Source organism: Nycticebus coucang, chromosome 10, assembly GCF_027406575.1.
Source record: "Nycticebus coucang isolate mNycCou1 chromosome 10, mNycCou1.pri, whole genome shotgun sequence".
NCBI classification, from domain to species: Eukaryota; Metazoa; Chordata; class Mammalia; order Primates; family Lorisidae; genus Nycticebus; species Nycticebus coucang.
In genome coordinates, this window is record NC_069789.1 from 132,493,233 (window position 1) to 132,518,231 (window position 24,999).

Consider the following 24,999-nt stretch of genomic DNA (forward strand, 5'->3'; position numbering starts at 1 on the left):
GATCCACAGGCCATGTTTCCTTGACGCCTAATCATTTCCCCAGTGCTCACATGGAGGGGCTGAGCTCTTTGTCCTGCTCCAGTCACAGGTGGCCAGGGGCAAGTGCAGTGCCCTCCCCCAGCCCCCAGCACAGACAGGGCCCAGGGCCTTTGTTTTAGGGATGGGGTGACTAGAGAGATAAAGCAGGGTGCTAAGCTAGGCGCAGGTGGCATGCGTCCCCCACCTACTCCCCCTCCTTTGGGCCTTATTCTCTGCAGACCTGTTGGAAGCTGCAGTGCCCCTGCAGTGTGGGCACTGTGACCTTTGAGGACCTTACTTGAGAAAAATGACTTGGCTCGGGGCGGTGCCTGTGGCTCAAAGGAGTAGGTCGCTGGCCCCATATGCTGGAGGTGGCGGGTTCAAACCCAGCCCTGGCCAAAAAACTGCAAAAAAAAAACCTCTTAAAAAAATAAAAAATAAAAATGACTTGGCTCCTCAGAGCTGTGTGAAAAAGGGGTATTACCTGGCCTGAATGTGCCTTGAGGTTTCAACTTCTCAGCTGTTACTACACTAGTATTATTTATTCCCTCTCAAGATATAGCTTATCAGCTCCATTTCATATGGAGATGTTTTCAGCAATAATAGGAAAATTAGCCAGATTCCTATAGATAACTTGGGTGACTTTTACTTCTTAAATTGTGTATCCCACAGGCAAATAAGTATCACGGGCGATAGTTTACCACTGGACAAAAACAGATCAAAGTTCCGAAAGAAAAGAAAAACCACCCTCCTCCCGAGTTCCAAAGCAGCGTTCAAGTAAAACTGTTGGGAGAAAAAAAAATTCCATCCTATGAGCAATGTGAAATAAAAACTTCAGAATCGTAATAGTGACTCTACTATAATTTTCTGTAATAAAACATCTATTATAACAGATATGGCAATACAATAAAAGTCCTATTGTTCCAGAAACTGTATTATAACTGAAACAGGATAATTATAGAAACACTTGTGTAAGAAGTGCATGTTCAACAGAACCATTGAAAATCATTCTTCTCAGACTGAAAATAAGTGTTCTGAGTACAGAAGGACCCTTCAGCGGGATCTGAAATGAAAGGTGGGTTTAAACAAAAAATATCTTTTATAGCAGGGTAACCTTCCAAAGTCCTGTCGGGACCATCTGTAACGTGCTTCCAAGCCCCCCCCTCCCGGCTCTGAGTCCCACGCTTTATTTGGAATACTAACATCTATTTGTAGAGTTGGAAGTAGGGCATCTCTGTATATTCTGTTTTCAATAGACAGATTTTAGGGTGAATCTCAGCGCTATCGAGTTCATTTGCAAATTCTAACTTAGAATTTCTAGTTTTGAGAACAGTCAACCCTGGAATGTTTTGTAAAACCCATCGTATGTTAGAGGCACGGCCAGTACCACCACACTCCCTGCTTTTTAGTTTATAAAGCACTTCTTGGCTTTTCCCCCTCAATCCCGGGTTGTTGAGCGCAGGGATTCTCATCCTCATCTCGTAATTAAGGAAATTGAGGGTTATCTGATCAGAAATGACAGGTACGGGGTTGTCTGGAAGCTGTGTTTGCACCATGACCACACTTTTTTTACTTAGCTTGTCTATTTTTTTGGCAGCGATGGCTTTGGGGAAACTGATGAGAAATAGAGAGGATAATGAGCAGGAGGGTCTGTAAGCCGTCCCTTGTCACCACTACCGACTTCCAATGTCCTGTCCTGTTTAACTTGGCATTTGGAAGTTTGGGGACCTGGAGGAAATTCACAACGCTGGCCAGGGGACTGAGGGAGTGTGCAGGGAGATAATAATAATAACAATGACGTTGGTAACACACACTCAACACCACAGCAAATATGTTGAGTGGAGCTAAGTGGTGACTAAAGGGACATGATAACCGTCTACAAATATTTGAAGGATGTAAACACTAAGGAAGAAGCTGAATTAATTATTTAAAAGAACAGTGATGAAGCCAAGGACAAGATCATTACCAGTCCCAGAGTTGCCTTGTCCTTCTACAACCCTTCCAGAACTAAGTCCTCTCAGGACCAGAGGCAGGTGGCTGGATGGTCCCCCTGCTCACTGCAAACTCGACATAGGCCTGGCCTGAGGCTGTTACGTTTACTATGCCATGGAGTGGACATCTATGTACCCAGCACCTGCTCAGATGATCATAATCATGGCTGGCATCAGCTGAGTGCCTCATGCTGTGGTTTAAATGTCTCCTCCCAAACTCCTGTTGAAATTTAATTGCCATTGTGGTAGTAATAAGAGGTGGGTCAGCTCGTAGGTGATTAGGTCATGACGGCTTGGCCCTCGGGGATGGATCAATGCTGTTATTTTGAGGGTGGGCACCTGAAAAAAGATGGGTTCAGCCTCCCATTTCCTCTTCACACTCTTTCTCCATGTGAGGCCTTCTGTCAGGTTATGACAGGAAGAAGGCTCTTACCAGATATGGCCCCTTGACCTTCTGGCCTCCAGAACCATAAACTAAATAAATCTCTTTTCTTTACAAATTACCCAGTCTGTGGTATTCTGTTAGAGCAGCAGAAAACAGATTAAGACATCTGGCATTAGGGGTTGAACTGTATGACCCAGAAAGGTAATGTTAAAGTCCTAACTTGGTCACTGTGTGATCTTACTTGGAAATAGGGTCTTTGCAGATGTAATGGAGTTAAAGTGAGGTTATTCGACGGGCCCTTTATGCAATATGACTTGTGTCCTTATAACAAGAGGAAAATCTGGACACAGAGGAAGGAGCTCAAGGGCGCTCCATGTGGCAACAGAGGCGGAAACACAGCTGCCAGCCGAGGGGCACGGAGGATTGATGTCCCCACCTGGGAAGCAGTGTCCCTACAGGTTCCAGAGGGAGAGAATCAGTCTGTCTGGGCCTCTATAACAGAACACCTTAGACTGGGGAATTTATAAACAACAACAATTGATCTGTCACAGTTCTGAGGCTGGAAGTCCAAGGTCGAGGCGCCAGCAGATTCCACTTCTGGTGAGAAACTGTATATCACAGAGGGCACCTTGTTGCTGGGTCAAAAAAAAGGACAAAAAGGACAAAAAAGCCCTCTCAGGCCTCTTTTACCAGGTCACTCATCACTTTGCAAAGGCCTTGTTTTTTTTCCTTAGACTGACTCTCACTCTGTCACCCTGGGTAAAGTGCTGTGGCATCACAACTCACAGCAACCTCAAATTCTTGGGCTCTAGAGATACTCCTGCCTCAGCCTCCCGAGTAGCTGGGACTACAGGTGCCCACCACCATGTCTGGCTCGTGTTTCTATTTTAGCAGAGGCAGAGGTCTCTCTCTTCCTCAGGTTGGTTTTGAACTACTGAGCTCAAGCAATCCTCTGGCCTCAGCCTCTCAGAGTGCTGGGATTATAGGTGTTTGTTAGTCACTGTGCCTGGCCTCCCAAGGCTTATTTCTTAATGCCACCACATTGGGAAGGCTGAGGTGGGAGGATCTCTGAGCCCAGGAGTTCAGGGCTACAGTGAGCCATGATTGTGCCACAGTGCTCTAGCCTGAGTGACAAAATGAGACTCTCATCTCTTACAAAACAAAAACAATAAAAACAAAACAAAACAAGAGACCGTAGTGACTTTTTTGGAGGTAATTTAAAATAAACAGAACACTGATCAGATTGGCATGAAGAAGGCATTTGGGGGCTGGGTGCAGAGGCTCACACCTGTAATCCCGGCACCCTGGGAGGCTGAGGTGGGTGGATTACTTGAGCTCAGGTGTTTGAGACCAGCCTGAGCCAGAGACCTCATCTCTAAAAATAGCTGGGCATTGTGGTGGGCACCTATAGTCCCAGCTACTTGGGAGGCAGAAGGATCACTTGAGCCCAGGAATTTGAGGTTGCTGTGAGCTGTGATGATGCCCCAGCACTCTACGCAGCTGACACAGTGAGATTCTATCTCAAAAAAGGTTTGGGGAAAAAAAGGGAAGAACACTAACCATAAAATTTTGGCTTTCGAACTGACACCAAGTTTACTTGTATGGCAGTATGTGTTAAGAGACGGCAGGGGCTGTGGGTGTGGCCTGTACATGGCATCATAGCTGTGAGTCTGGGCGAGTAGCTTTATCCTGGAAGAGCCACCCAAGTTAGAAGCCAGTGCACTCAGCCTGTGGAAAGAGTTGGAGAGAAGGTAGAATGCTGGCTTCAGGGGCTCCCTCTGCGTTGTGGCTCTGGCTGGCCCCAGGCACATAGTCTAGCACCCCAGGGACACCCAGGCCGGTCAGGAAAAGGGCTTTCTTGGGGCTGGGGCAGAATTGGATTTTGTGTTACTCTGGGCACCTCACGTTTGGGACTTTGGAGAAGCTGTTCATTTGCATATCCTACAATGTAAATAAGAGTAATCTATATTTCTACACTTCCTTCCTTTAATCTTCAGAACAACCATATGGGTGGGCACTATCGTTATTGCCATTTCCTAGATGAGGACGCTGGGGCACAGAGACATTGGGTGACTTCCCCAAGGTCACCATAAGCATTGTGAAAGCGCTGGCCACATGCCAGGCCAGTGCATGCTGACCATAGCTGGATGGCCCCCGCTCTGTGCCTAGTTCACAGGACAAATTTTGCAGGAGGCTCCGGCTGCTACTAGGAATGTGGCCCCCGGTGCTCCACTTCTGAGCTTCAGAGTGCCATCATTTTGTGATTTCATTCACATCAGAATGAGGGGCCCAGGATGCCCACGGCTTGAATAGCAGCGTGAACTTTTTTTTTTTTTTTTTTTTGAGACAGAGCCTCGTCACCTTGGCAAGTTGAGCCATAGCATCACAGCTCACAACAACTTCCAACTCCTGGGCTCCAGCGATTCTCCTGCCTCCGCCTCTCAAGTAGCTGGGACTACAGGCACCTGCCACAACACCCGCTTTTTTTTTTTTGGTTGCAGCCATCATTGTTATTTGGCAGGTGTGGGCTAGATTCCAACCCACCAGCACAGGTGTATGTGGCTGGCGCCTTAGCTGCTTGAGCCACAGGCCCCGAGCCTCTTTTTTTTTTTTTTTTAATTGTTTGGGATTCATGGAGGGTACAAGAAATCAGGTTACACTGATTGCATTTGTTAGGTTAAGACCCTCTTACAATTGTGTCTTGCCCCCAAAAGGTGTGTCACACACCAAGACCCCAACCCCTCCCTCTCTCTCTCTCTGCTCTCCCCTTCCTCCACCCAACCCCCACCATGTCATTAATTGTTCTCATATCAAAATTGAGTACATAGGATTCATGCTTCTCCATTCTTGTGATGCTTTACTAAGAATGTGTTCCACTTCCATTCAGGTTAATACAAAGGCTGTAAAGTCTCCATTTTTTAATGGCTGAATAGTATTCCATTTGCGTGAACTTCTTACAGCTTACCTTCTCTAGCGGGCCTCCACTTTCAAGCTTCTTTTTTAAAAATAATTTTTTTATTATTAAATCATAACTTTGGACATTGCTGCATTTATGGGGTTCAGGGTACTGATTTGATATACAATGTGAAATGCTTACATTGAACTGATTAACACATCCCTCACCTCGCTTACTCATTTGTTGTGGTAAGTCAATTATAGTCTTTTCTTAATAATTTTGTCTCACCTATGGTGCATGATGCAATTTCAAGCTTCTTTTCCTTCTAGCGTTCTCCCTGCTCCCATCTCTGGGGAGGGCGTCTAGCCAGGCACTTCTCACAGGTGCCGCCAGAGGGAGCTGCCCGCGGAGAGCAGCGCGCGCAGGCCCGAGGCTGGCGGCCAGCTCAGCCTCTCTGATCCCCACTCTTGGGAGTCACCCTAAGTCCAGCAGAAGTTCTCACCAGGAACGGATGGGGTCAGCCCACTTCGGCCAGGGGAAGCCTGGTATTAACTTTTTCCAATCCAATTTTTCTGCCACCCGCATACTCCCCAGTTCTTATTTGGGGCGGGAAAGAGGTTGTGGATGACTTGTAATTATCCTGCAGTTTTAAAAGACAGAAAAGTAAATATGAACTCAACTGATGATTTTATTATCTATTACATAGAGTGGGTTTTTTGGTTTTGTTTATAAACAAAAAAACAAACAAGCAAAAACCCCATTATGTTGGACAGGTTCCAACAAAGGATAGGAAAGGTTTAAGGGCTTCTGAGGGAACAGGGGAGCAGAAGTGACAAAGTGACTTGGGCAGAGGGAAAGGGCTGCGTCCCCTGGGCGCCTCCAGCGCCTGGAAAGTCAGGCAGAGCGCTGGTCACCTGCAGGGGCTTCGGGACCTCGGCGCTCAGGCTGCAGTCCGGACACTTCCGGACAGGGTGGCCTAGGGCAGCCGAGCACGGGACAAAGGCTGACCAGCCCGGGACAATGGCGGCCCTGCCTGCTTTACAGAGCGTGTGTCTGGAAGAAGAGGAACCGTCCACAGAAAGCCCCCAGGCGCCTCCTTCAGATTGGGGGGCAGACCATGAGTATCTCGGGGAGTGGGGGTGGGCGGGGGCTTGCGCAAAGTACGGTCATTCCTCGGCCCTCCTGTGACCCCGGGCCCCTCCCGCCCTTTGCAGCGTTCCAGGAAGATTCCGGCGTCGGCTTCAGCCTGCAGGTGGGACTGGCCGGGGTCAGCCTGCAGGTGGAACCGGCCTCAGCCTCGGACCGCTAGGAGCTTCTCCTTCCCCAGGACCCGGAGCCGGGGGCTCCCGCGCTGTTTCTGGGGCGCGCGGGTGAGTGACCGTGACTCTCACACTCACCTCTGACCTCCAGACACCCCCGCGCTCTCCGGGGCCGCGGCCGCGGCCACAGGGAGAGCAGGTCTCCCAGGGGGACCCTCCGGGCTGGGGGAGGCGCACCGGAAGCTGGATCCGAGACGCGCGTGTGGCTAGGGAAGGACACGACGCAGCCGCGTGGCCCCGGGTCCCAGAGCCTCCCCCCGGCGCCCCGTCCGGCCGGGCCACCTGCTCCCGGCCCTGGCCTAGCGTCGGTCACCGCGGAAGGCCGGGCCCGGGGAGGGGGAGGGGCGGCCGGAAGTGCCGCGGGGTTTCTTCCGCACCCCGAGAAGGGCCTGGTCCCGGGCTTGGACCCTAGGGACCCCGGGCGCTGAGCAGACCCTTGACCTCAGGGGAGCATGCGGCCGGACGGCCTGTCGCCCAGGTAAAGGTGCGCGGGAGGCGGGAGAGGGACCCGAGCGCAGTGCCCGGCGCCGGGGAGCGACTCAGGGGTCGGGGACGGTGTTAGGTGCCCGTTTTCCCCCTCCCGGGCGCGCCCGGCTAAACTAGGCCCAGGCTGTCAGGCTGCCCCGCTGCGCGCCTGGGTGCGGGCGGGGGACGCGCGCAGGCCGCGCCCAGGCCTGGCCGACTGGGAAGAGGATCTGGGCGCTGCTGGCTAAGAGATGTCGGTCCCGGAGGCGAGGTGCGTTATGCTGGGGCAGGTAGCTTGGTCAGCCTCTCCAAATCACAGCTGTCTGCAGTCCCAGCCGCTCCCCGGGCGAGGCGGAGGGTCTTTTGAGCCGGGAGTGGGGGCTGTAGTGCGTGCGTTGTGATTGTGCCAGCGATAAGCCGGGGCCTGCCTGGCAAACGCGGCCTGACTGTACTGTAAAAAGAAAAGAGAAAGAGAAAGAAGAAAAATGAAACAAAGATACCTTGAGAGCTTATCAGGAACCTGCCATGGGCCACCTAGGCAGGCAAACGTGCACCAGCCAGCAGGGTCAGTGCAGAGAGGCCAGCGTGGACCCTGTGAGTGCCGGGTGGGCGGTGGGGCTGTCAGCCCCTGCTCAGCCCAGGCCTCCATTGCTACAGCAAGGCCAATGTGGCCTGGTCTGCTGATTTTTCAAGAGAAATCAGGAATCTGAGGCATGTGTGAAATCTCTTAAATATTGGCACCTAATTTGTTTTTTGGTTTTTTTTTTAAATCTCCATGGGCTAATCCAAAAAATGCTTGCTGGTGGCATTGCCCTGTGGCCTGTGCACTGGGGGCCTGGAGAGAGGAAGACCAGGAGCCAGAGCCTGCAGTGGAGTTCTGCAAATTCCACCAGGGAAGTCCAAACTGCAACAGACTCCAGATGATTGAGATCAGTCAGACTCTTAAGAGGGTTTTTTATTGTTTTTTTTTTTTTTTTTTTAGAACAGGGTTGTGTGGAGGTCTGTGTGAGCTGAAAGAGTTCTTTCTCATCTCACAATCTGGTCCGAACTCAGAAAGCTAGGCTGCTGTCAGAGAGGTGGGCTGACTCCGTCTCTCTGTACATTTCGGACCAGCCTGGGTGCTTGCAAGAAACCTCAGCTTCAAGTTGGCATTTGCCTTCCGTGTGGCTGGCAGATGGGCTCCCCATGATCAGGGCCTGTCTTGTAGACAAATGTGAGACGGAAATAAGTGTGATTGGGTGCAGGGGGAGAGGGGGAGCCACACTCCCACCCCTCTGAGATCTGTCCTCATCTTCCCTCATCCACTTCTCTGTCTTTTACAAACAAAGGCAGCCTAAAGGTGGGGAAAGAGAAGCAGGATGGGCTTCCCTCTCAATATGGCAAATCTGGAGAATTCAGGAAGCCGAGCTTTGTAGCAAGGGCTCAGGAGATGGGGTTACTAACCTTTCTTCCCCTCTCCAGGCCCCCAGTGCACAGGCCACAGGGCAATGCCACCAGCAAGCATTTTTGGATTAGCCCATGGAGATTTAAAAAAACAAATTAGGTGCCAGTATTTAAGAGATTTCACACATGCACTAACTTTTAAAATTATTTTTACAAGGAAATTAAACCAGCTTTCCCTTGGATCCAGGCAGCCACAAAGCTGCCTCTGCCTGGACCATGAACTATTAAAACCCAGCTGGAGTCGGGTCATTTCCTCCTCCTGCCCTCCACATGCCGTCTTGTTCCGCAGAGCCCTGGGCTTGGGTTTGGGTGCCTGCATGGTGGTGGCCAGGCAGTGGTTGGAAGTAGCATTTGTGCAAGGATGCCTCATTACCTCCTGTGGATTTTGACTTAAAGTCATTTGGACCAGGTCAGAAGCCATGGTTTTTATTTGTTTTTTGATAGACAATACAGGTGATATGGGTATATCTCTGCCTCTTTTACATGTGTTTTCTTGCTATGCAAATGCTGTTTTGAGAGTAGAGAGCCATAATTTTGCAGAGATCCCATTTTAGGGGTGGAAGCCAGCTTTGCAGACCAAGCAAGCATGGCCCTCCTCAGGGTCCTCACACCCCGGGAATGGGAGGTCCCCTGTAGCCTCCGAAGGGGTCTTCCTAAGACTTGGGCAGTGCATTTTTGCCAGTAGAGTGGATAGATGCAAAGCTGGGCATAAACCAGAGCTAGGCGGAAAGGTGATTCGATATTTTACAGTAGGATTCTAGCTTTTTGAAAGGGTTTACTGTAAAATTATTTCCTGTGGTTATCTTAATATGTATTTGGAATAAAACTCACTTTGTTAGTGTAGCTTTTCAGGACCAAGCTACTGGGGGAATCGGGCTGCACCCTCTAGCTCCCGGTTTCTGGGCAGCTTCTGCCCTGTTCAGTCCCTTTGCTGTGATAATGCCATTTAATTGTCATGACACTTGTGTGTAGGCAAGCCTTGTCCACTGGAGTAGTGGAGGGGGGCTCTCTTTCACAGAGGAGAAGGAGGCATTCAGGCTATCTGAAAGCAGAGGGGCAGGGCCTCGAAGCCAGGAGGTGTGCGGCAGATACAAGACATAAGGCAGCCAGAGCAGGGATGGGCAGGCCTGGGTTCTCCAGTCCCTGGGGCAACCTGGCAAGGCAGCCCTTCTGCCCCTGTCTTGACCCCTTTGGGTCAAGAAGACACATGGGTGGGGGGAGCCTGTTCCAAATTTCTGAATTTGAGACTGTTTATCAAACATCCAAATGTTTGATAAACAGTCATGGGTCATGACTCTTGGTCCTGTTGCCCAAAGTGAGGTCAGAAGAGCCTGGGAGCTTGTTGGAAATGTGGGATCATGCCCATCCTCACCAGCTGTGCCCAAGAGAACCTTCAACCATCCCTGCACCTCTGGAGAATCACTGGTCTGACCTGTATCAGAAGGAACAGGGGAAATGTACAGGGGCTGGAGCACAGGCCCAGGCCCAGCACTCCCCCTTCTGGGACTGGGGAGAAAGTCTTGAGAACCTGACTTTGTAGTAATGTGGTAGACTGAGGCGGACTTGTTCTAAGGGCTCAAAATTCTCTCCGACGACTGGGAGAAAGTTACCATTAGAGACTTACGGTCCTTAGTCTTCCTTGGATCAAAAAAAAACTCGTACAGCCAAAAGATCCTGTGCAGTAGGATCTGCCTACAAGTTCCTCAGTCAGGCTCCTTCAGCAACTGTTTCTTTTTTGTTTTTAGACCGTGTCACTCTGTTCCTCAGTCTAGAGCTCCCCCAGCTCACAGCAACCTCAAACTCTTGGGCTCAAGTGATCCTCCTGCTTCAGGCTTCCGTAGCTGGGACTACAAGCGCCGGCCACAACTCCTGGCTATTTTTAGAGTTGGAGTCTTGCTCTTGCTCAGGCTGGTCTCTAACTCCTGAGCTCAAGTGATCCACCCGCCTCAGCCTCCCAGAGTGTTGTGATTACAGGTGTGAACCACAGCCCCCTTTAGCAACTGTTTCAGTGGTTCAGCCTGGAAGGAAAGGGAAGCTTAGAGAAATGAGCTGCCAGCCCAGCCTTGTTTCCTGCTGAGCTCTGAGAAGCACCTGACTTGTTGCCCTTTCAATTTTCCTTCATAGCCCATCCAGGCAGCCCAGCAGTGCTCAGCACCTGCCCTGCCCTCGCCTGCCATTTCCCAGCTAGCTTGGCAGCAGTTTCCTGACCCCAGAGACTTGCTCTAAAGGTCAATTGTTCTAAAGGCCCATTCATCCACCCATCCGTCCATTCATGTTTCCCCAGCCCCTGGAATTGTTTGATTTATTTTATTCTCCAGTGCTTCATCTCAGCCTTGCTTTTAACACCCCACATGTTGCTTTTGAGAGCAGTTGCTGCAGGGAGCTCATGTGCTGAGTCATAGAACTTTCACTTAAAAGCCTTCGTGTGCCGAGGGCCTGCAATGTCCCAGACCGTGCCAAGCACGTCACATCCTTCTAGTCACATCTTACTAGAAGCCACCTCTGCATCCGAGAGGCGAGGAGTCTGACGCTCTGGGTCACACAGCGGGCAAGTGGCCAGCCTGGCCTCCAAGTCATCTCTTCTCTTTCCCTGGCCTGGCATCAGCTCAGATGCCCTGTCATAGACAAAAATGCTACAAGGCCGTGACTTTCTGGTCTCTGCCAGGCTTTGCGTATAGGGGATTATCAGAGGCAGCTGAAAGACTGCTGACGCGGGAGAGGTCAGTCCTGCCGCCCTTGTGATGAGCTGGCAGGACATGTGGCTGGGTTGTGCCTTAACCCGTCACAACCCAGGCGCTAACCAGAGGGCAGAGAGACATTTCCTCTTCTCTGCCACTTCTGTTTGCTTATTAACTAACTGCTGCCCAGCTTTTTCTGTGGCAAAGAACTTTTCAGTAGATGCTGTCATGCGCACAGCGGAGCTGCCGTCCTTCCCAGAACTCTGGGAAGAGTCACGTTGGGTGGAAATACTCTTATGCCCATTAAAGCTCTCTCTGAAATTTCTCCCTAAGGCACAGCAGGATGCCCCTCGTGGTAGGTGATATGATGAAGCTGCTTTGCACCGTCTCCGAGGGGAGGAAGATGCAGGCGGCCGTCAAGCACTCGGGGAGGGGCGCCCTGGTCACCGGGGCTGTGGCCTTTGTCGGTGGTCTGGTCGGTGGCCCACCAGGAATAGCCGTTGGTAAGTGCAGGTGTCCTGTGGGGACAGCCATGCTCACGGGGGACCATTAAAGGGCCTTTGAAACCACAGGGAGAAACCATGCCTTGTGTGAGGAGTTGGTGGATTTAAGGTTGTGTCTATGAAATAATCTGCGTGTGTATAATTCACCTGGTTAAAAAAATGCAAGCTTCTGGGCCACTCCTCTGGCTCAAGGGAGTAGGGCGCTGGCCCCATATGCCGGAGGTGGCGGGTTTAAACCCAGCCCTGGCCAAAAAAACTGCAAAAAAAAACAGAACAACAACAAAAAAAAACGCAAGCTTCTGTGTGGATGTCTCAGAAATACAAGGTGCTCTTGAAAATGGCATCTGTGTTATTCAGACCTAGAGGTACCTTTCCCCTATTGCTGGTGGGGGGGGGGTCCCCGCAGTGAATACTCAGGGCGACTGGCCCTGCCTTTCCCAGAAGTGTGTCCTCCAGAATCTGAAGATATGAGGGTGGGTGTCTTGGGTCCCTTGGATGCCCTCCCCTACCCCAGTCATGGGACCATGTCACCTCAGAATGGAACCAGGGAGGAAGCTGGGATTTGCCAGATCTTATGCACTGTGGGCCATTCTGCACCTGCCAGCTCGTTCAGAGAGCGCCCCCTTCTGAGAGCAGGAGGGTCACTGTGTACCCCCAGAGGGTCTGCCCTCATCCCACCACCTGCTTCTCTTTGGGAAACAGTGAATGAAAGTCTGGCTCATTTTCCCATGGCTCCTTAGAGCTAGGATGCAGTTCCTTCCTTTGGGTTAAAGACAGGAAGAATTCCTATGTCTCAGGCCTTAGAAGATCTCTGTGGCTCAGGGCTGGGACCCAAACCACAGGCCAGCGTGGAGTCAGAAGTGGCCGCATTCAGAGCTGAGTTGGGAGGGCCCGATGAGGCCTCCCATGGACCTACAACTCAGGTTAACTGCTGTCCCTGTGGTGGCCTGGTGTCTGCCACCTGGGGTGCGGCAGATAGTCCCTGAATGCCTGCTTTGTGCTGGGCAGCCTGCACCGGGGATGTGGGGCCTCAGAGAGCGCGAGGTCTGTGGAAATCCCTCCTGTGTGGCCTGCAGCCCTCATGTGCGCACAGGCTGCATAGAGGAGCCTTTTCTGCTGAGGCTGGCTTTGTCTCCCCACTTGCTGGCAGGCTCCTCGCCCTGATCTCTTCACTAGCAAGATTGTCTTTCAAGGACAGTTCATTAAGCGGAGGCCTCATCATGGGGGAGAAAAAGAAGCATGTGAGTGGCTGCAGACCTTCCCTGTCTGCCCTTCCCTTTCCAGACTGTGAGTGAGTCCTGACCTCAGCCTCTTGTTATCCTGGAAGGAACCAATAAGAGAGAGGACAGGCCATGTGCTCCTTCCTCAGTGACATTCTGTGTCTCTGTGTTCTGGGCAGCTGCCTGGGATAATTTTATCATACAGCTCTGCCCAGAGGCCATCTAGGGAGCACATATTTTATTCAGATTGAGTAAAATCTGGCAGAGAACAGGATGTCTACAAAGAGATCTCAAGGGATTCACTGCTTCCAGCCCTGGTCTCAGGTGGGAGCATCATTTTACCAGAAAACAGGAATTTTCTCTTCTCCAAAGAGCTAGTAATTGGCTGGTCGATATTCTTGGTGACTTCTTGCATTAAGTGTTGCTCTAAATCGAATATTGATGTTCTCATGAAGGTTTAGTGCAGACGAGTGCAACTCTCGTCGACGCCAAGTGTTTGGTGTCTCGGGGAAGAGTTCAGTAAAACTCGTATATTAGCTGGCTTTCCCTCCCCAGGGTGTTCCTTTCTTCTGGAGAGGAGGTGAACCCAGGCAGCATCCAACCTCCACGGCAAGAGGCTGGCCTTGGAGTTGGTGCCAGAGCAGGTGACTGTCCCAGGCGCTTCTGTGGGCAGCTCTGCTGGGGTGCTGGGTCCTCCGGCTATCAGCTTGAGTCCAGCCTGCAAGTGGGTTCTCTCTGGCATGGGCTATATTTTTAAAAACAAACTTTTCATTTTGGAATAACACCAGACTAGCAGAGAAGTTGCAAAGGTAGTGTAGAGGGTTCTCACGCGTCCTTCACCCAGTCCCACATCCCCGAATGCTAACATGTCCCTCCAGACATTTGTCAAAACTCAGAAATCAACACCAGCATGTTACTATTACTCATTCTCCAGACCTGATGTGGATTTTACCGGCTTTTGCATTAAAGGCCTCTTTTTGGCCTTGGGATCTAGTCCAAAGTAACACGGTAACCCACTTCCTCCGTCTCCCTGGTCTGTGACAGTTTCTCAGACCTCGATAGTTTGGGGAGTCCTAGGCAGGGGTTTTGCAGAACATCTCTCAATTTTAATTTATCTGATGTGTTTCTTAGGATTAGACAGGAGCTCACGCCTGTAATCCCAGCACTCTGGGAGGCCAAGGCAAGTGGATCAATGGAGCCCAGGAGTTCGAGACCAGCCTGAGCAACAGTGAGATGCTGTCTCTACTAAAAATAGAAAAACTAGCCGGGTATTGTAGTTGCGTCTGCTTGTGAGGCTGAGACAAAAGGATTGCTTGAGCCCTAGCGTTTGAGGTTGCTGTGAGCTGTGATGGCACAACACTCTACCTAGGGTTGTAGAGTGGGGCTCTGTCTCAAAAAACAAACAAAAACATTACACTGGAGTTAATGGGTTTTTGGAAGGGATACCACAGAGGTCCAGTGCTCTTCTTTCGCCTTATTTCAGGGGAACATGACATTCTCGTGACATGGTTGGTAATGTTGACCTTGATCACTTGGTTAATTAGTAAGTAAGGTCGTGTTTGCTGGGTTTTCACTGTAAAGTACCTGTTTCCCTTTCCATACTCAGTTGGAAGTGAGTCACTAAATCCAGTGGCTTCATCTTTATTTCTTCATTTTGAGGGGGAGGGTGTCTCTGTGTAACAGTGGGTTTCATCTTTGTGTTTTGTTTTTTGTTTGTTTGTTTGTTTGTTCTTGAGACAGAGTCTCACTCACTCGCCCTGGGTAGAGTGCCGTGGCATCGTAGCTCACCGTGACCTCAAACTCATCGTGCTCAAGTGATCCTCCTGCCTCAGCCGCCCGAGTAGCTGGGACTGCAGGTGCCTAGCACAATACTTGGCTATTTTTACAGACAGATCTCACTCTTGCGCAGGCTGGTCTTAAACTCCTGATTGAAGCAATCTACCTGGCTCTGCCTCCCAGAGTGCTGGAATTACAGGTGTGAGCCACCCAGCCCACCCTGGTTTCATCTTTAGATATCTGATGGGTGATATTTTAGATGGTGAGAGATTTTAAAGATACAAATCTGGTATTCTGGGTAGCAGCAATTAATTGGCATGGGGTAGCAGCTCCACTGTAGATAGGGACCCAGCTCTCCAGGTCACTGCAGACCCACTGTGTCCACTTCACTCCTTTCAGTACTTGCCTGGCCCTTAAAGGCACTTGAGTTTGAAACCTCTGCCCGAGAGCATCTTCCCTTACCCACACCACAATGCAGGTAGAATTCCCTGTTGATATGTGGTCTTCATGCCCCAAAACGGAGTGCCTTAACTTTGGCAATAAACCTACATTTTAAAATGTTTGTGCCTTTTTTGGGTAGCAGAAATAGAAATAGTAAACTATATTAGACTTGTTATTTACCCTTGTACAACTTGGCAGGGTCATACAAAAAAGGATTGCTTTAGGAGAAGAGAGCCTCCTGATCTGTCCCCCGGGTCCCTTAACCACAGGAGTGCACTAGAAATTTCCTATAATTTAAGGGTCAAGGAACATGTCAGCCACCAAATGGAGAAAATTTGGCCTCACCACTGAGATAGGTTTTCTTGAAAATGCATTTGTGGTGGTGCCTGTGGCTCAGTGTATAAGGGGGCTCTGGCCCCGTATACCAAAGGTGGCGGGTTTAAACCCTGCCCCGGCCAAACTGCAACAAAAAAATAGCTGGGCATTGTGGCAGGCGACTGTAGTCCCAGCTGCTTGGGAGGCTGAGGCAAGAGAATCACCTAAGCCCAAGAGCTGGAGGTTGCTGTGAGCTGTGATGCCACAGCACTCTATCGAGGGCGACAAACTGAGATTCTATCTCTAAAACAAAAAAAGAGAAAATGCGTTTGCTTCTCAGCCCTCTCCTTTATGATGAGAGAGAGACTTTTATGGGAAGCACCGGGGCCTTCGTCAGGCTGTGAAGAAAAGATTTCAGGTAGCACAGCTCTGAGGTCAAAGTGTAGCCTTAAGCCGAAGGCCACATAAGCGTTTGGCCTCCGCACAGCCCGTTCTGGCTCACTCACCACAACAGTGGGTGTGCTCTCAGGGTGAACTTATGGATCAGGCCTCACTAATTGAACCCGTCCTTGTTTTCCAGGGGGGGCCGTCGGGGGTCTGCTAGGTGCCTGGATGACAAGTGGACAGTTTAAGCCAGTCCCGCAGATCCTAATGGAGCTGCCCCCTGCCGAGCAGCAGAAGCTCTTTAATGAAGCCGCTGCCATCGTCAGTAACCTGGACTGGACAGACGTTGCGCAGCTGACCGCGCTGGTCATGGGCAGCCAGGCCCTGCAGCAGCAGCTGCTGGCGATGCTCACAGACTATGTCACCAAGGAGCTGCGGGCCGAGATCAGGTACGTCGACTAGGCCGCCCCTGCTGGGCAGTAGGGGCTTTGTCTACATGATTCTGTGACTCTAGGACAGTGCCTGGAGAGGGCGGGGAAGCCCAGGGGTGTCCCCCTGAGAAATCTCTGCACCTCCAGTGTGTCACCTTAAACTGGAACAGAATCGCCTGCTGCAGAGGCTGCTTGTATGTTGTGCAGTGTTCCAGAAATCATGTATGAAGAAGCCGTGTTTTGGTGGCTGTGTGCACTAGTGTGCAGTGGCGGCCCTGGGATGACCTCCCAGGGAGAAGCAAAGGCCTCCCTGCTGTTGGCGGTCCTTGCAGCTTCCCACTCCATCTCACCACGGAGGGTCTGGAGGACATTACCAGCTTCAGGTGACTTTCTGGCTACACTTGATTCTCCTCCCAGGGGCCTTTGCATCTTTTGAAGACAACTCCTCTTCTAAGCACCTGTCACAGGACGGGACCCCACCCCACCCTAAGGCCTTGGGGTCTCAGGGCCTTGCAGGGGCCCATGCTGGAATTGGGTCTGCCTCAAGAGCACACCAGCGACTGCTGGGTGACTCATGCAGGGGTGGTCACTGTCGAGACAAGCCAAAACGCCTAGCGCTCTGGCGCCTGCTCCTGCTAGCTACGTGCCTAGGCTGTCGGCTTCCTAGGGCCTTGCAGTCAGTCCCTATCTGAAGAGTCTTGGTAGTTCTTGAATTATGCCTTTTAAAATGAAGTATTTTCAGTAAGAAGTGCACCCTCACTCACCTCAGAGCTATTGTGAGTTTAGTCCCAGATCACAAGAAGGGGACTATCACAGCAAAGCCAGTCACATGTTGTTTGGTTTCCCGGTGCATGTAAAAGTTATGTTTACGGGACACTGTTGTCTTTTAAATGTGTAATATATCTAGAGAACACACATACCTTAATTTAAAAAATACTTAATTGGCCGGGCGTGGTGGCTCATGCCGTAATCCCAGCACTCTGGGGGGCTGAGGCAGGTGGATTGCTTGAGCTGAGTATTTCAGCGTGAGCAAGACCAAGACACTGTCTCTATTAAAAATAGCAAAGTTAGCCAGGTGTGGGCGGGAGGCTGAGGCAGGAGGATCACTTGAGCCTGAGAGTTTGAGGTTGCTGTGAGCTATGATGATGCTATAGGACTCTACCCAGGGCAACAGAGTGAGACTCTGTCTCAAAAAACCCCCAAACAATCCCCCATCACCAAAACTCTATTGCTTCTGACACAGAGACATGAGGTGAGCACACACAGCTGAAGAGCAGATATTGACAGGCTTGCTGGATGCAGGGTTGATGACAGCATTCAGTTTGTAAAGCACCCGGTATCTCAAAGTGCCATAAATTCAGGGATTCCTATATTGCTCTTTCTGAAGGGGTGAGATCACAAACATCTAAGAAATGTGTCCACCGGAAAGATTTTCTAGTTCAGTTGACACTTTATCTATGGGGTTCTGACTCTATGCGTTCAACCACTGGATTAAAAATATTTGGAAAGGGCGGCGCCTGTGGCTCAGTCGGTAGGGCGCCGGCCCCATATCCCGAGGGTGGCGGGTTCAAACCCGCCCCGGCCAAACTGCAAACAAAAAATAGCCGGGCGTTGTGGCGGGCGCCTGTAGTCCCAGCTACTTGGGAGTGAGGCAAGAGAATGGCTTAAGCCCAGGAATTGGAGGTTGCTGTGAGCTGGGTGAGGCCACAGCACTCTACCGAGGGCCATAAAGTGAGACTCTGTCTCTACAAAAAAAAAAAAAAAAATTTTTGGAAAAATTTTGCATCTGTACTGAACATGAATGGACTTTTTTTTTTGTCATTATTCCCTGAAGTACAAATGCAGGACCTCGGCTGCTCACAGGGCCTTGACAGCAGGTCAGGCACCATAGTATTACGGGAGGATGGACACAGATTACGTGCAGATAGCACGACGTTCTTTATCCAGGACTCAAGATTTTGGGTTCCAAGAAAGGTCCTGGAACTACACTGCCCCACCCCCCAGCCCAGATACTCAGGGACAGCCGCCCTGTATTCACAACTTGACTATCATCAAACTACAATAAATACTTTCTCCTGAAAAGTCATCCTCCCACGTATTTTGTGCAAACCCTTCTCTGACATTCAAAGTCTTACAAGTGGAACAGAAGGGAAGATACCAGATTTGTGGCTTTGTCCATAGACTGGTCCCTGGAGGTGTGGAGGGAGACACTCCTGAGGGCCAGCCACAGGAAAACCCGGAACCCCGGCCCCTCTGCAGGTGTAAAGAGAACATCAGGGTGAGGTGTAACCCACAGCGATGGAGGAGGGGTTGAGAGAGAAGAGCCTTTCTCTCTCAGAGAAATCGCTCTTCACCTGGCCTCAGCTAGCACAGGTCAGGTGCCCTCGCTAAGGCCACACTCCTGGAGTTAATGAAGCCACTTCACTCATTTAGGGGTGGCTTGGAGTAATGGGGCAGGGCCGGGCCGGGGTAGGGAGAAGGTCATCTGTGAAGGCTGAGCATGGCCTTTCTTGTTGGAGTGATCACTTCTGCTCTTCCTGCTAAATAAGTCCAGCCTATGATCTAAAAATCAGAGCATGACCCTCCCTCTATTTTTTTATAGCTTCAGTAAAGGTAAAAACATCAGTTTGCAGATAGCATGAGAATGAAGATTTTTGGTCCAGTAAAGTCGAGGGATGCTTTTCCAATTGTGAACAAGCCAAATGCTGCAGTTGCTTACAAGAGATCCTCCTGGAAAAATCATGGCTGTGGGAGACTTGTACGTGTTAGGCACTTGGGTCCCACCCATCATACTCATAGATTGGGCCCAGGGACCAAGAACTCAGAGGTCTGATAGCCACGGAAGCCCTGTTTCCAGCCCTTCCAGCCTACCTGCCTCTACCCCAGGGAAAAACACCCAGGGAGGCAGTGGTCTAACTCCTGACCAGGTTGGTGTCTGGCTGGGTCCTGGGGTGACCCAGCAGGCACCCCAAACCTCCAGTCCCATCTCTCCCAGGATCCACAGTCACTTTCCTTGAGGTCACCCAGGGTTTCTTCTCTTTAGGCTCTCTTGTTAGCCCTTGGGGTTTTAGTATTTACCTCTCTATCTTCTTTGTACAAATTTATTTATCTGTTTTCGAATAGATGACACCTGCCCGGTGTAAAACTTAAAAAGGTACCAGCTAAAGTCTCTTAAACCGCACAGGAAGGGTGGCCCACTGTCACCAATTACTTTGCATTCAGTTTTTAAACAGTCTCCAAAAGCTGTTCGCTTCCTTTTATCTGTCAATGTTTATTGATGAAAACTTAGAAAAATCACAAGAAGTGTAATGAAATAAAAGCCATTTCAAAATCCACCACCCAGGAAACCGCCCATAACAAATTTGGTTTCTTTCCTGCCATCATTTTAGTGCTGTGTGTGTATTTTGCTAACATATTTGTATTTTCACTGTCTATACCTTTTAAGACACTTTTAAGTATTTAATTCAATTAACATTAAATAATATTTAATATTAAATAACTTTTTATTTAATCTAAAATTCCTTGTAAATACCCGTAACAGCTTGTGCTTGGTGTTGGGGTTTGGGGCCCATTGTTACTGTTAGAAGGCTGCAGTGAGTATTTTTGTCTGATACTCTCTTTATATTTTGGATTATGATAGATAGCTTTCAGGATCAGTTCCTTAAAGTGAAACACTGTTGCATTAACAAGTATGCAACAACAACAACAAAAATAAATAAATAAAAATAAAAAGTATGCACTTTTTTTTTTTTTTTTTAAGGTTGTTGTTACATTTGTTCAAAATTCTTTCCAGAGAGTCAATATCACCAACTTACTCTCCCAACCACGGGACTTGGGAGTGCGCGCAGCCCAAGAGCCTCACCAAGAGCCTCTCGCTGCAGCCTCACCAAGAGCCTCCATCCATTGACGTGGTGTCTGATTGGGTTCTCTTTAGAGTACCGGTGGGGCTGATTGGCCTGTGGCTTGGCTGTTCCCCTGCTGTGTGTCGCCTGTTGAAGGAAGATGCCGGGGTGGCCTCTCGTGGGTCTCTGCTCCCGGGTGCTGGCAGCCCCCAGGGCCCCGTGGCCGACCCCCACCCCCCTCCAGGGTGGCTGGCTGGCCCGGTGGCGGCTCGGCGGAGCTGCACTCCGGCCGTGGGCACCGCACAACCCGGGTAAGGGCCAGGGGCTGCCAACAGGGTGAGGAAGCAGCTGGGACATGAAGCCTTGGTGGTGGGGGAGGGGAGACTCGGGAATTATAAAAAGAAACCGTCTGCTCCGGGGCCGGTTATTAACCTGCTTCGCGTGTTGACGTGACAGCGAGATTGTTCGCAGGCAGCTGGTGTATTTTTAGCTAGAATTAACTTTTCTGGGTTTCTGTGTCTTGAGACGTCTGGCTGGGTGGGAGGTGAACCCGGCTGAGGTGCGCGGAGCGGGGGACAGGCCGGGGACAGACGGGCCAGCGCGGGGCCCGCTGCGCATTGGTTACCCTCCGCTGCCACCTAGTGGCGGCCGAGCGCAGCGCCGTCGCCGGTCACCCGCCCCGCCGGGCGCCACCCAGAGGACGCCGCGTGGGGGTCCCCTGCTGGGGGCCGAGGCCTTGCTGCGGTTTGAGTAAGCCGGGAGCAGGACCCCAGCAGCCGCGTCGCCCGAAACATTTCGCGTCGGGAACAGAATGTCTTAAATGCTGAACGGTCAACAATCGGCCGTTAGGAAGCGCCAGGATTTACCTGCACCGCGCGGAGGGAGCGGGGACGTCCGGGCGTTTGCGGGGTCCTGGGGGCGGGGGAGACGCGGCCTTTTATCTGCAGGAGGCTTCTTGGACCAGGACGATAACCTCAGGTGGGGAGTCGGCTCTGGATACCCCCAAATTCCGGCAAATGGAGAAAGTTGGAAGGTGTTTTCCTAAACTATTGACATGGTGGCTATTTTTCTGGGATTTAAGAGAAGGGTTTTAGGCATTTTCTTTGGCAGTTAAGCAAATTTAAATATAATATCTAGGAGGTACCAATTTATATAGCAACTAATTAGTAAAAGTGAGTACGAACGATCAAGCCGGGGGCTGGCAGGGCTGTGGGTGAACGGGGCAGGCGGTGCCCCGCAGAGGAGGCGACCCATAGTGATACTGTCCTTGGCGAGAGTGACTCGAGGAGAAAACAGTCTCAGGGACTGTACAATTGTATATGCTTTCCAGCCAACCAATTTCACTTTAGGGAAGACATTCCAATAAAATAATTAAAATGGAAAAAAATAAAAGACATTCATGGGTGGCGCCTGTGGCTCAAGGAGTAGGGCGCCAGTCCCATATGCCGGAGGTGGTGGGTTCAAACCTAGCTCTGGCCAAAAACCACACACACACAAAAAAAGACATTCATAGCACTGCTGTTTGTAATAGCAGGAAAACCGGAAACATTCCAACGTTGAACTACGTACGGGTGCAAGGGATGGCTCCTAACGCCAAGTTTAATAAATAGTAAATGGGGCCGGTATACGTAATTCAGGCGTGCCTGTACACTTTGTTTATTTTATAGTGAATTCATATTTTTGTGCTGGGTTGGGGGAGAGTAAAAGGAATTGCAGCTGGTGCTGGGTGATCCCAGAAGGCTTCCCACCTGCTGTCGTTAAGGTTCAGAAGGGACAGAGGAGCATGCGTGAGTCTCAAAGGTGGGCATCTCACAGGAGAGGGGTTCTAGTGTTTTAAAATGTGAGTCATCTGGCTGGGCTCGGTGGCTCACACCTGTAATCCCAGCACTCTGGGAGGCCGAGGCAGGTGGATTGCCTGAGCTCACGAGTTTGAGAACAGCCTGAGCAAGAGTGAGACCCCATCCCTACTAAAAGTAGAAAAACTAGCCAGCTGTTGTGGTGGGCTCCTGTAGTCCCAGCTACTTGAGAAGCTGAGGCAGGAGGATTGCTTAGTTCAAGACTTTGAGGTTGCTGTGAGTTATGATTCCGTGGAACTCTACCGAGGGTAAAATAAAATCAAATGAAATAAAATGTGAATCACGTATGTGTCCCTAAACCAAACAATAACCAGCCTTGTCAGATTTATGGAGAGCTGGCCGTGGGTCCCTAAGTCCCCGGGGCTGCCTCCCAGAGACTGTTCAAGGCCATCATTACTCAGGGCGGCATTCTCTGCAGCCCACTTTGGACCCTATCCTCAAGGTTAAGTTCCAAAGCACAATCCCAGATCATGAGACCCACAAGAGCTCGCTGACCAGGGTCAGAGGGCTGGCTGTGCTGTGTTCTTTGTTTATAAAGCCTTCTCTCTATGTCAGCACTTCCCAATGGAAATATAATGCAAGCCAAAAGTGTGAGCCACTTGTATAATTTAGAATTTTCTAGTAACCATATTTCTGAAAAGAAAACAATGGGCAAAATTAATTTAATAGTATACTTTAACCCCATATATCCCAAATACTATCACTTCAACAAGTAATCAATGTAAAAATTGAGCTGTCTTAAGTCTTTGAAACCTGGAGTATATTTTATACTTAACATCTCAATTCCAACTAGCCATATGTTAAGCCACAAGTAGCCCGTAGCTACTGTACTGGCATCACAACTCTGTAAGATACACAACAGAAAATTTAAAAATAAAGCAATTAACCTACTTGGGTTGTCAGTGATACAGACACATCCTGTAAGAGCCAGGAACCTCTTTCTGTCCCTCTGTTTCTGAAATTCAGTATGTGAGTGAGAACAGGATAGGGTGTTATGGACTGAACTATGTCCCCTCAAATTCATATGTTGAACCCTTAGTCCCCAATGTGATGATATTTTTGGAGGTGGGACCTTTGGGAAATAGGTGGGTTTAGATGAGGACATGAGGGTGGGGCTCTCATAGTGGGATTAGTGCCTTTATGAGAAGAGGTGGCAAGAGCTTGCTTGCTGTCTCTCTCCATGTGAGGACTCAGTGGGAAGGTGGCCGACTGCAAGCCAGGGAGACAGCCCTCACCAGAACCTGATGCTGTGGGCTCCTGAATACTGGTCTTCCAGCCTCCTGAACTGTGAACAAATACATTTCTATTGTTTAAACAAGCCATGGGTGATATGTGAAGTAGACCTGGTGTGTGGGTGAAGACCTCCCAGCTGGATGGACCCAAACATTCCTGGGAGAGGGTTTCATGCTGAAGCCACTAAGAACCAGCCTTGTCCTGCCAGAGGGGCCTTAAAGGACAGCATCCCCAATCTCCATCCCCTTGCCACCTCCCCCTGCCTGGCTGGATATAGCTAAAGGAAAACACCTGACTTCCTAGACTAATCTCACTTTCAGTTCACCATCACTAGGCTCAGATGGGGCTGCAGTGTTGCTTGGCAGTCACCTCATTTCCCCAGTCCTTTTCCTCTCCCTCAACCAGTGGTTCTCAACCTGTGGGTTGCGACCCACAGGAACTATATTAAAGGCTCGGGTCATTAGGAAGGTTGGGAGCCACTGCTCTAACCTCTTTTCTCCCAGGGTTCCCAACCTTTATTTCTCTGCCCTTTCTTTCCAGTGGTGACCTTGTTTCCTGTTCCTAAAAAAGAGGGAGGGATAAGAAGAGAATGCCACTGCTGACATCTGTACTAAGTAACCCGTCTTTCCTCCCGTTGCTAGGAGCTGACCTCACTCTTGACTAATGCCACTGCCTCCGCTGGGCACTGGGTCCCCTCCCTTCTCCCGTTTGGAGACACTGTGCCAGACATTCTCCCCGTTCTCTGTTTGCCCCATTTCCCCCTCTCTACACGCCCTGTTCGATCACCACAAACGTGTGATTAGTTCTCCCATGTTAACAAACAGCAAAGATTTCAACAAGGGTATAGGACAACTCGGCAGGGGAATTTATCATCTCTTCAGTGAACAGTGCTGGCATGGCTGTGTGACAGTATGCAAAAAAAAAAAAAAAAACTGAAGTGGGCCCCTGCCTTATACCAGATACAAAAATCAAGTCAAAATAGACCTGAAAATAAGAACGAAAGCCGTAAAACTCTTAGATGAAAACACAAGGATAGGGCGACACCTGTGGCTCAAAGGGGTAGGGCACTGGCCCATATGCTGGAGGTGGCGGGTTCAAACCCAGCCCAGGCCAAAAAACTGCAAAAAATTAAAAAAAGGAAAGAAAGAAAGAAAACCCAAGGATAACTCTTTCTGACCTTGGACTAGGCAATGGTGTCTTAGGTATGATACAAAAACACAGGTGACGTAAGGAAAAAACTAAATGGGACTTCATCAAAATTACAGCCTTGTGAATCAGACCCTGCTAAGAAAGTGGAAAGAACAAAGCACAAAATGGGAGAAAGTGATAGCACATCATGTGTCTGGCAAGGCCCTCGTATCCAGAATAGATAAGGCACTCTCACAGCAACAATACACACAGCCTGATTTAAAAATGGACAATAATCACAAAATCTCAAAGCTGCAGATGCTGGCGTGGATGTGGAGAGAAGGGAACACTTTTACACTGCTGGTGGGACTGCAAACTAGTACAACCTTTCTGGAAGGAAGTATGGAGAAACCTCAAAGCACTCAAGCTAGACCTCCCATTTGATCCTGCAGTCCCATTACTGGGCATCTACCCAGAAGGAAAGAAATCCTTTTATCATAAGGACACTTGTACTAGACTGTTTACTGCAGCTCAATTTACAATCGCCAAAATGTGAAAACAGCCTAAATGCTCACCAACCCAGGAATGGATTAACAAGCTGTGGTATATGTATACCATGGAATACTATTCAGCCCTTAAAAAAATGGAGACTTTATATCCTTCGTATTAACCTGG

General features: G+C 50.0%; 1 protein-coding gene across 3 annotated transcripts; it reads left to right on the forward strand.

Annotated features, from left to right (window-relative positions):
* Positions 1 to 5,945: 5,945 nt before the first annotated feature.
* On the forward strand, positions 5,946 to 24,747 carry C10H19orf12 (chromosome 10 C19orf12 homolog). 3 transcript variants are annotated; one of them, XM_053604030.1, is made up of 5 exons: positions 5,946 to 6,411; positions 6,505 to 6,660; positions 11,529 to 11,698; positions 16,031 to 16,283; positions 23,737 to 24,747. In XM_053604030.1, the coding sequence occupies exons 1-5, from the start codon at positions 6,311 to 6,313 to the stop codon at positions 23,759 to 23,761; spliced, it is 705 nt and encodes a 234-aa protein (XP_053460005.1). In that variant the 5' UTR covers positions 5,946 to 6,310; the 3' UTR covers positions 23,762 to 24,747. The 3 variants fall into 3 exon arrangements, with proteins under 3 accessions (XP_053460005.1, XP_053460007.1, XP_053460006.1); XM_053604032.1 differs by lacking the exon at positions 23,737 to 24,747 and adding an exon at positions 16,413 to 18,852; XM_053604031.1 differs by lacking the exon at positions 23,737 to 24,747 and having other exon boundaries at positions 5,947 to 6,411; positions 16,031 to 18,852.
* The last annotated feature ends 252 nt before the right edge of the window (positions 24,748 to 24,999 follow it).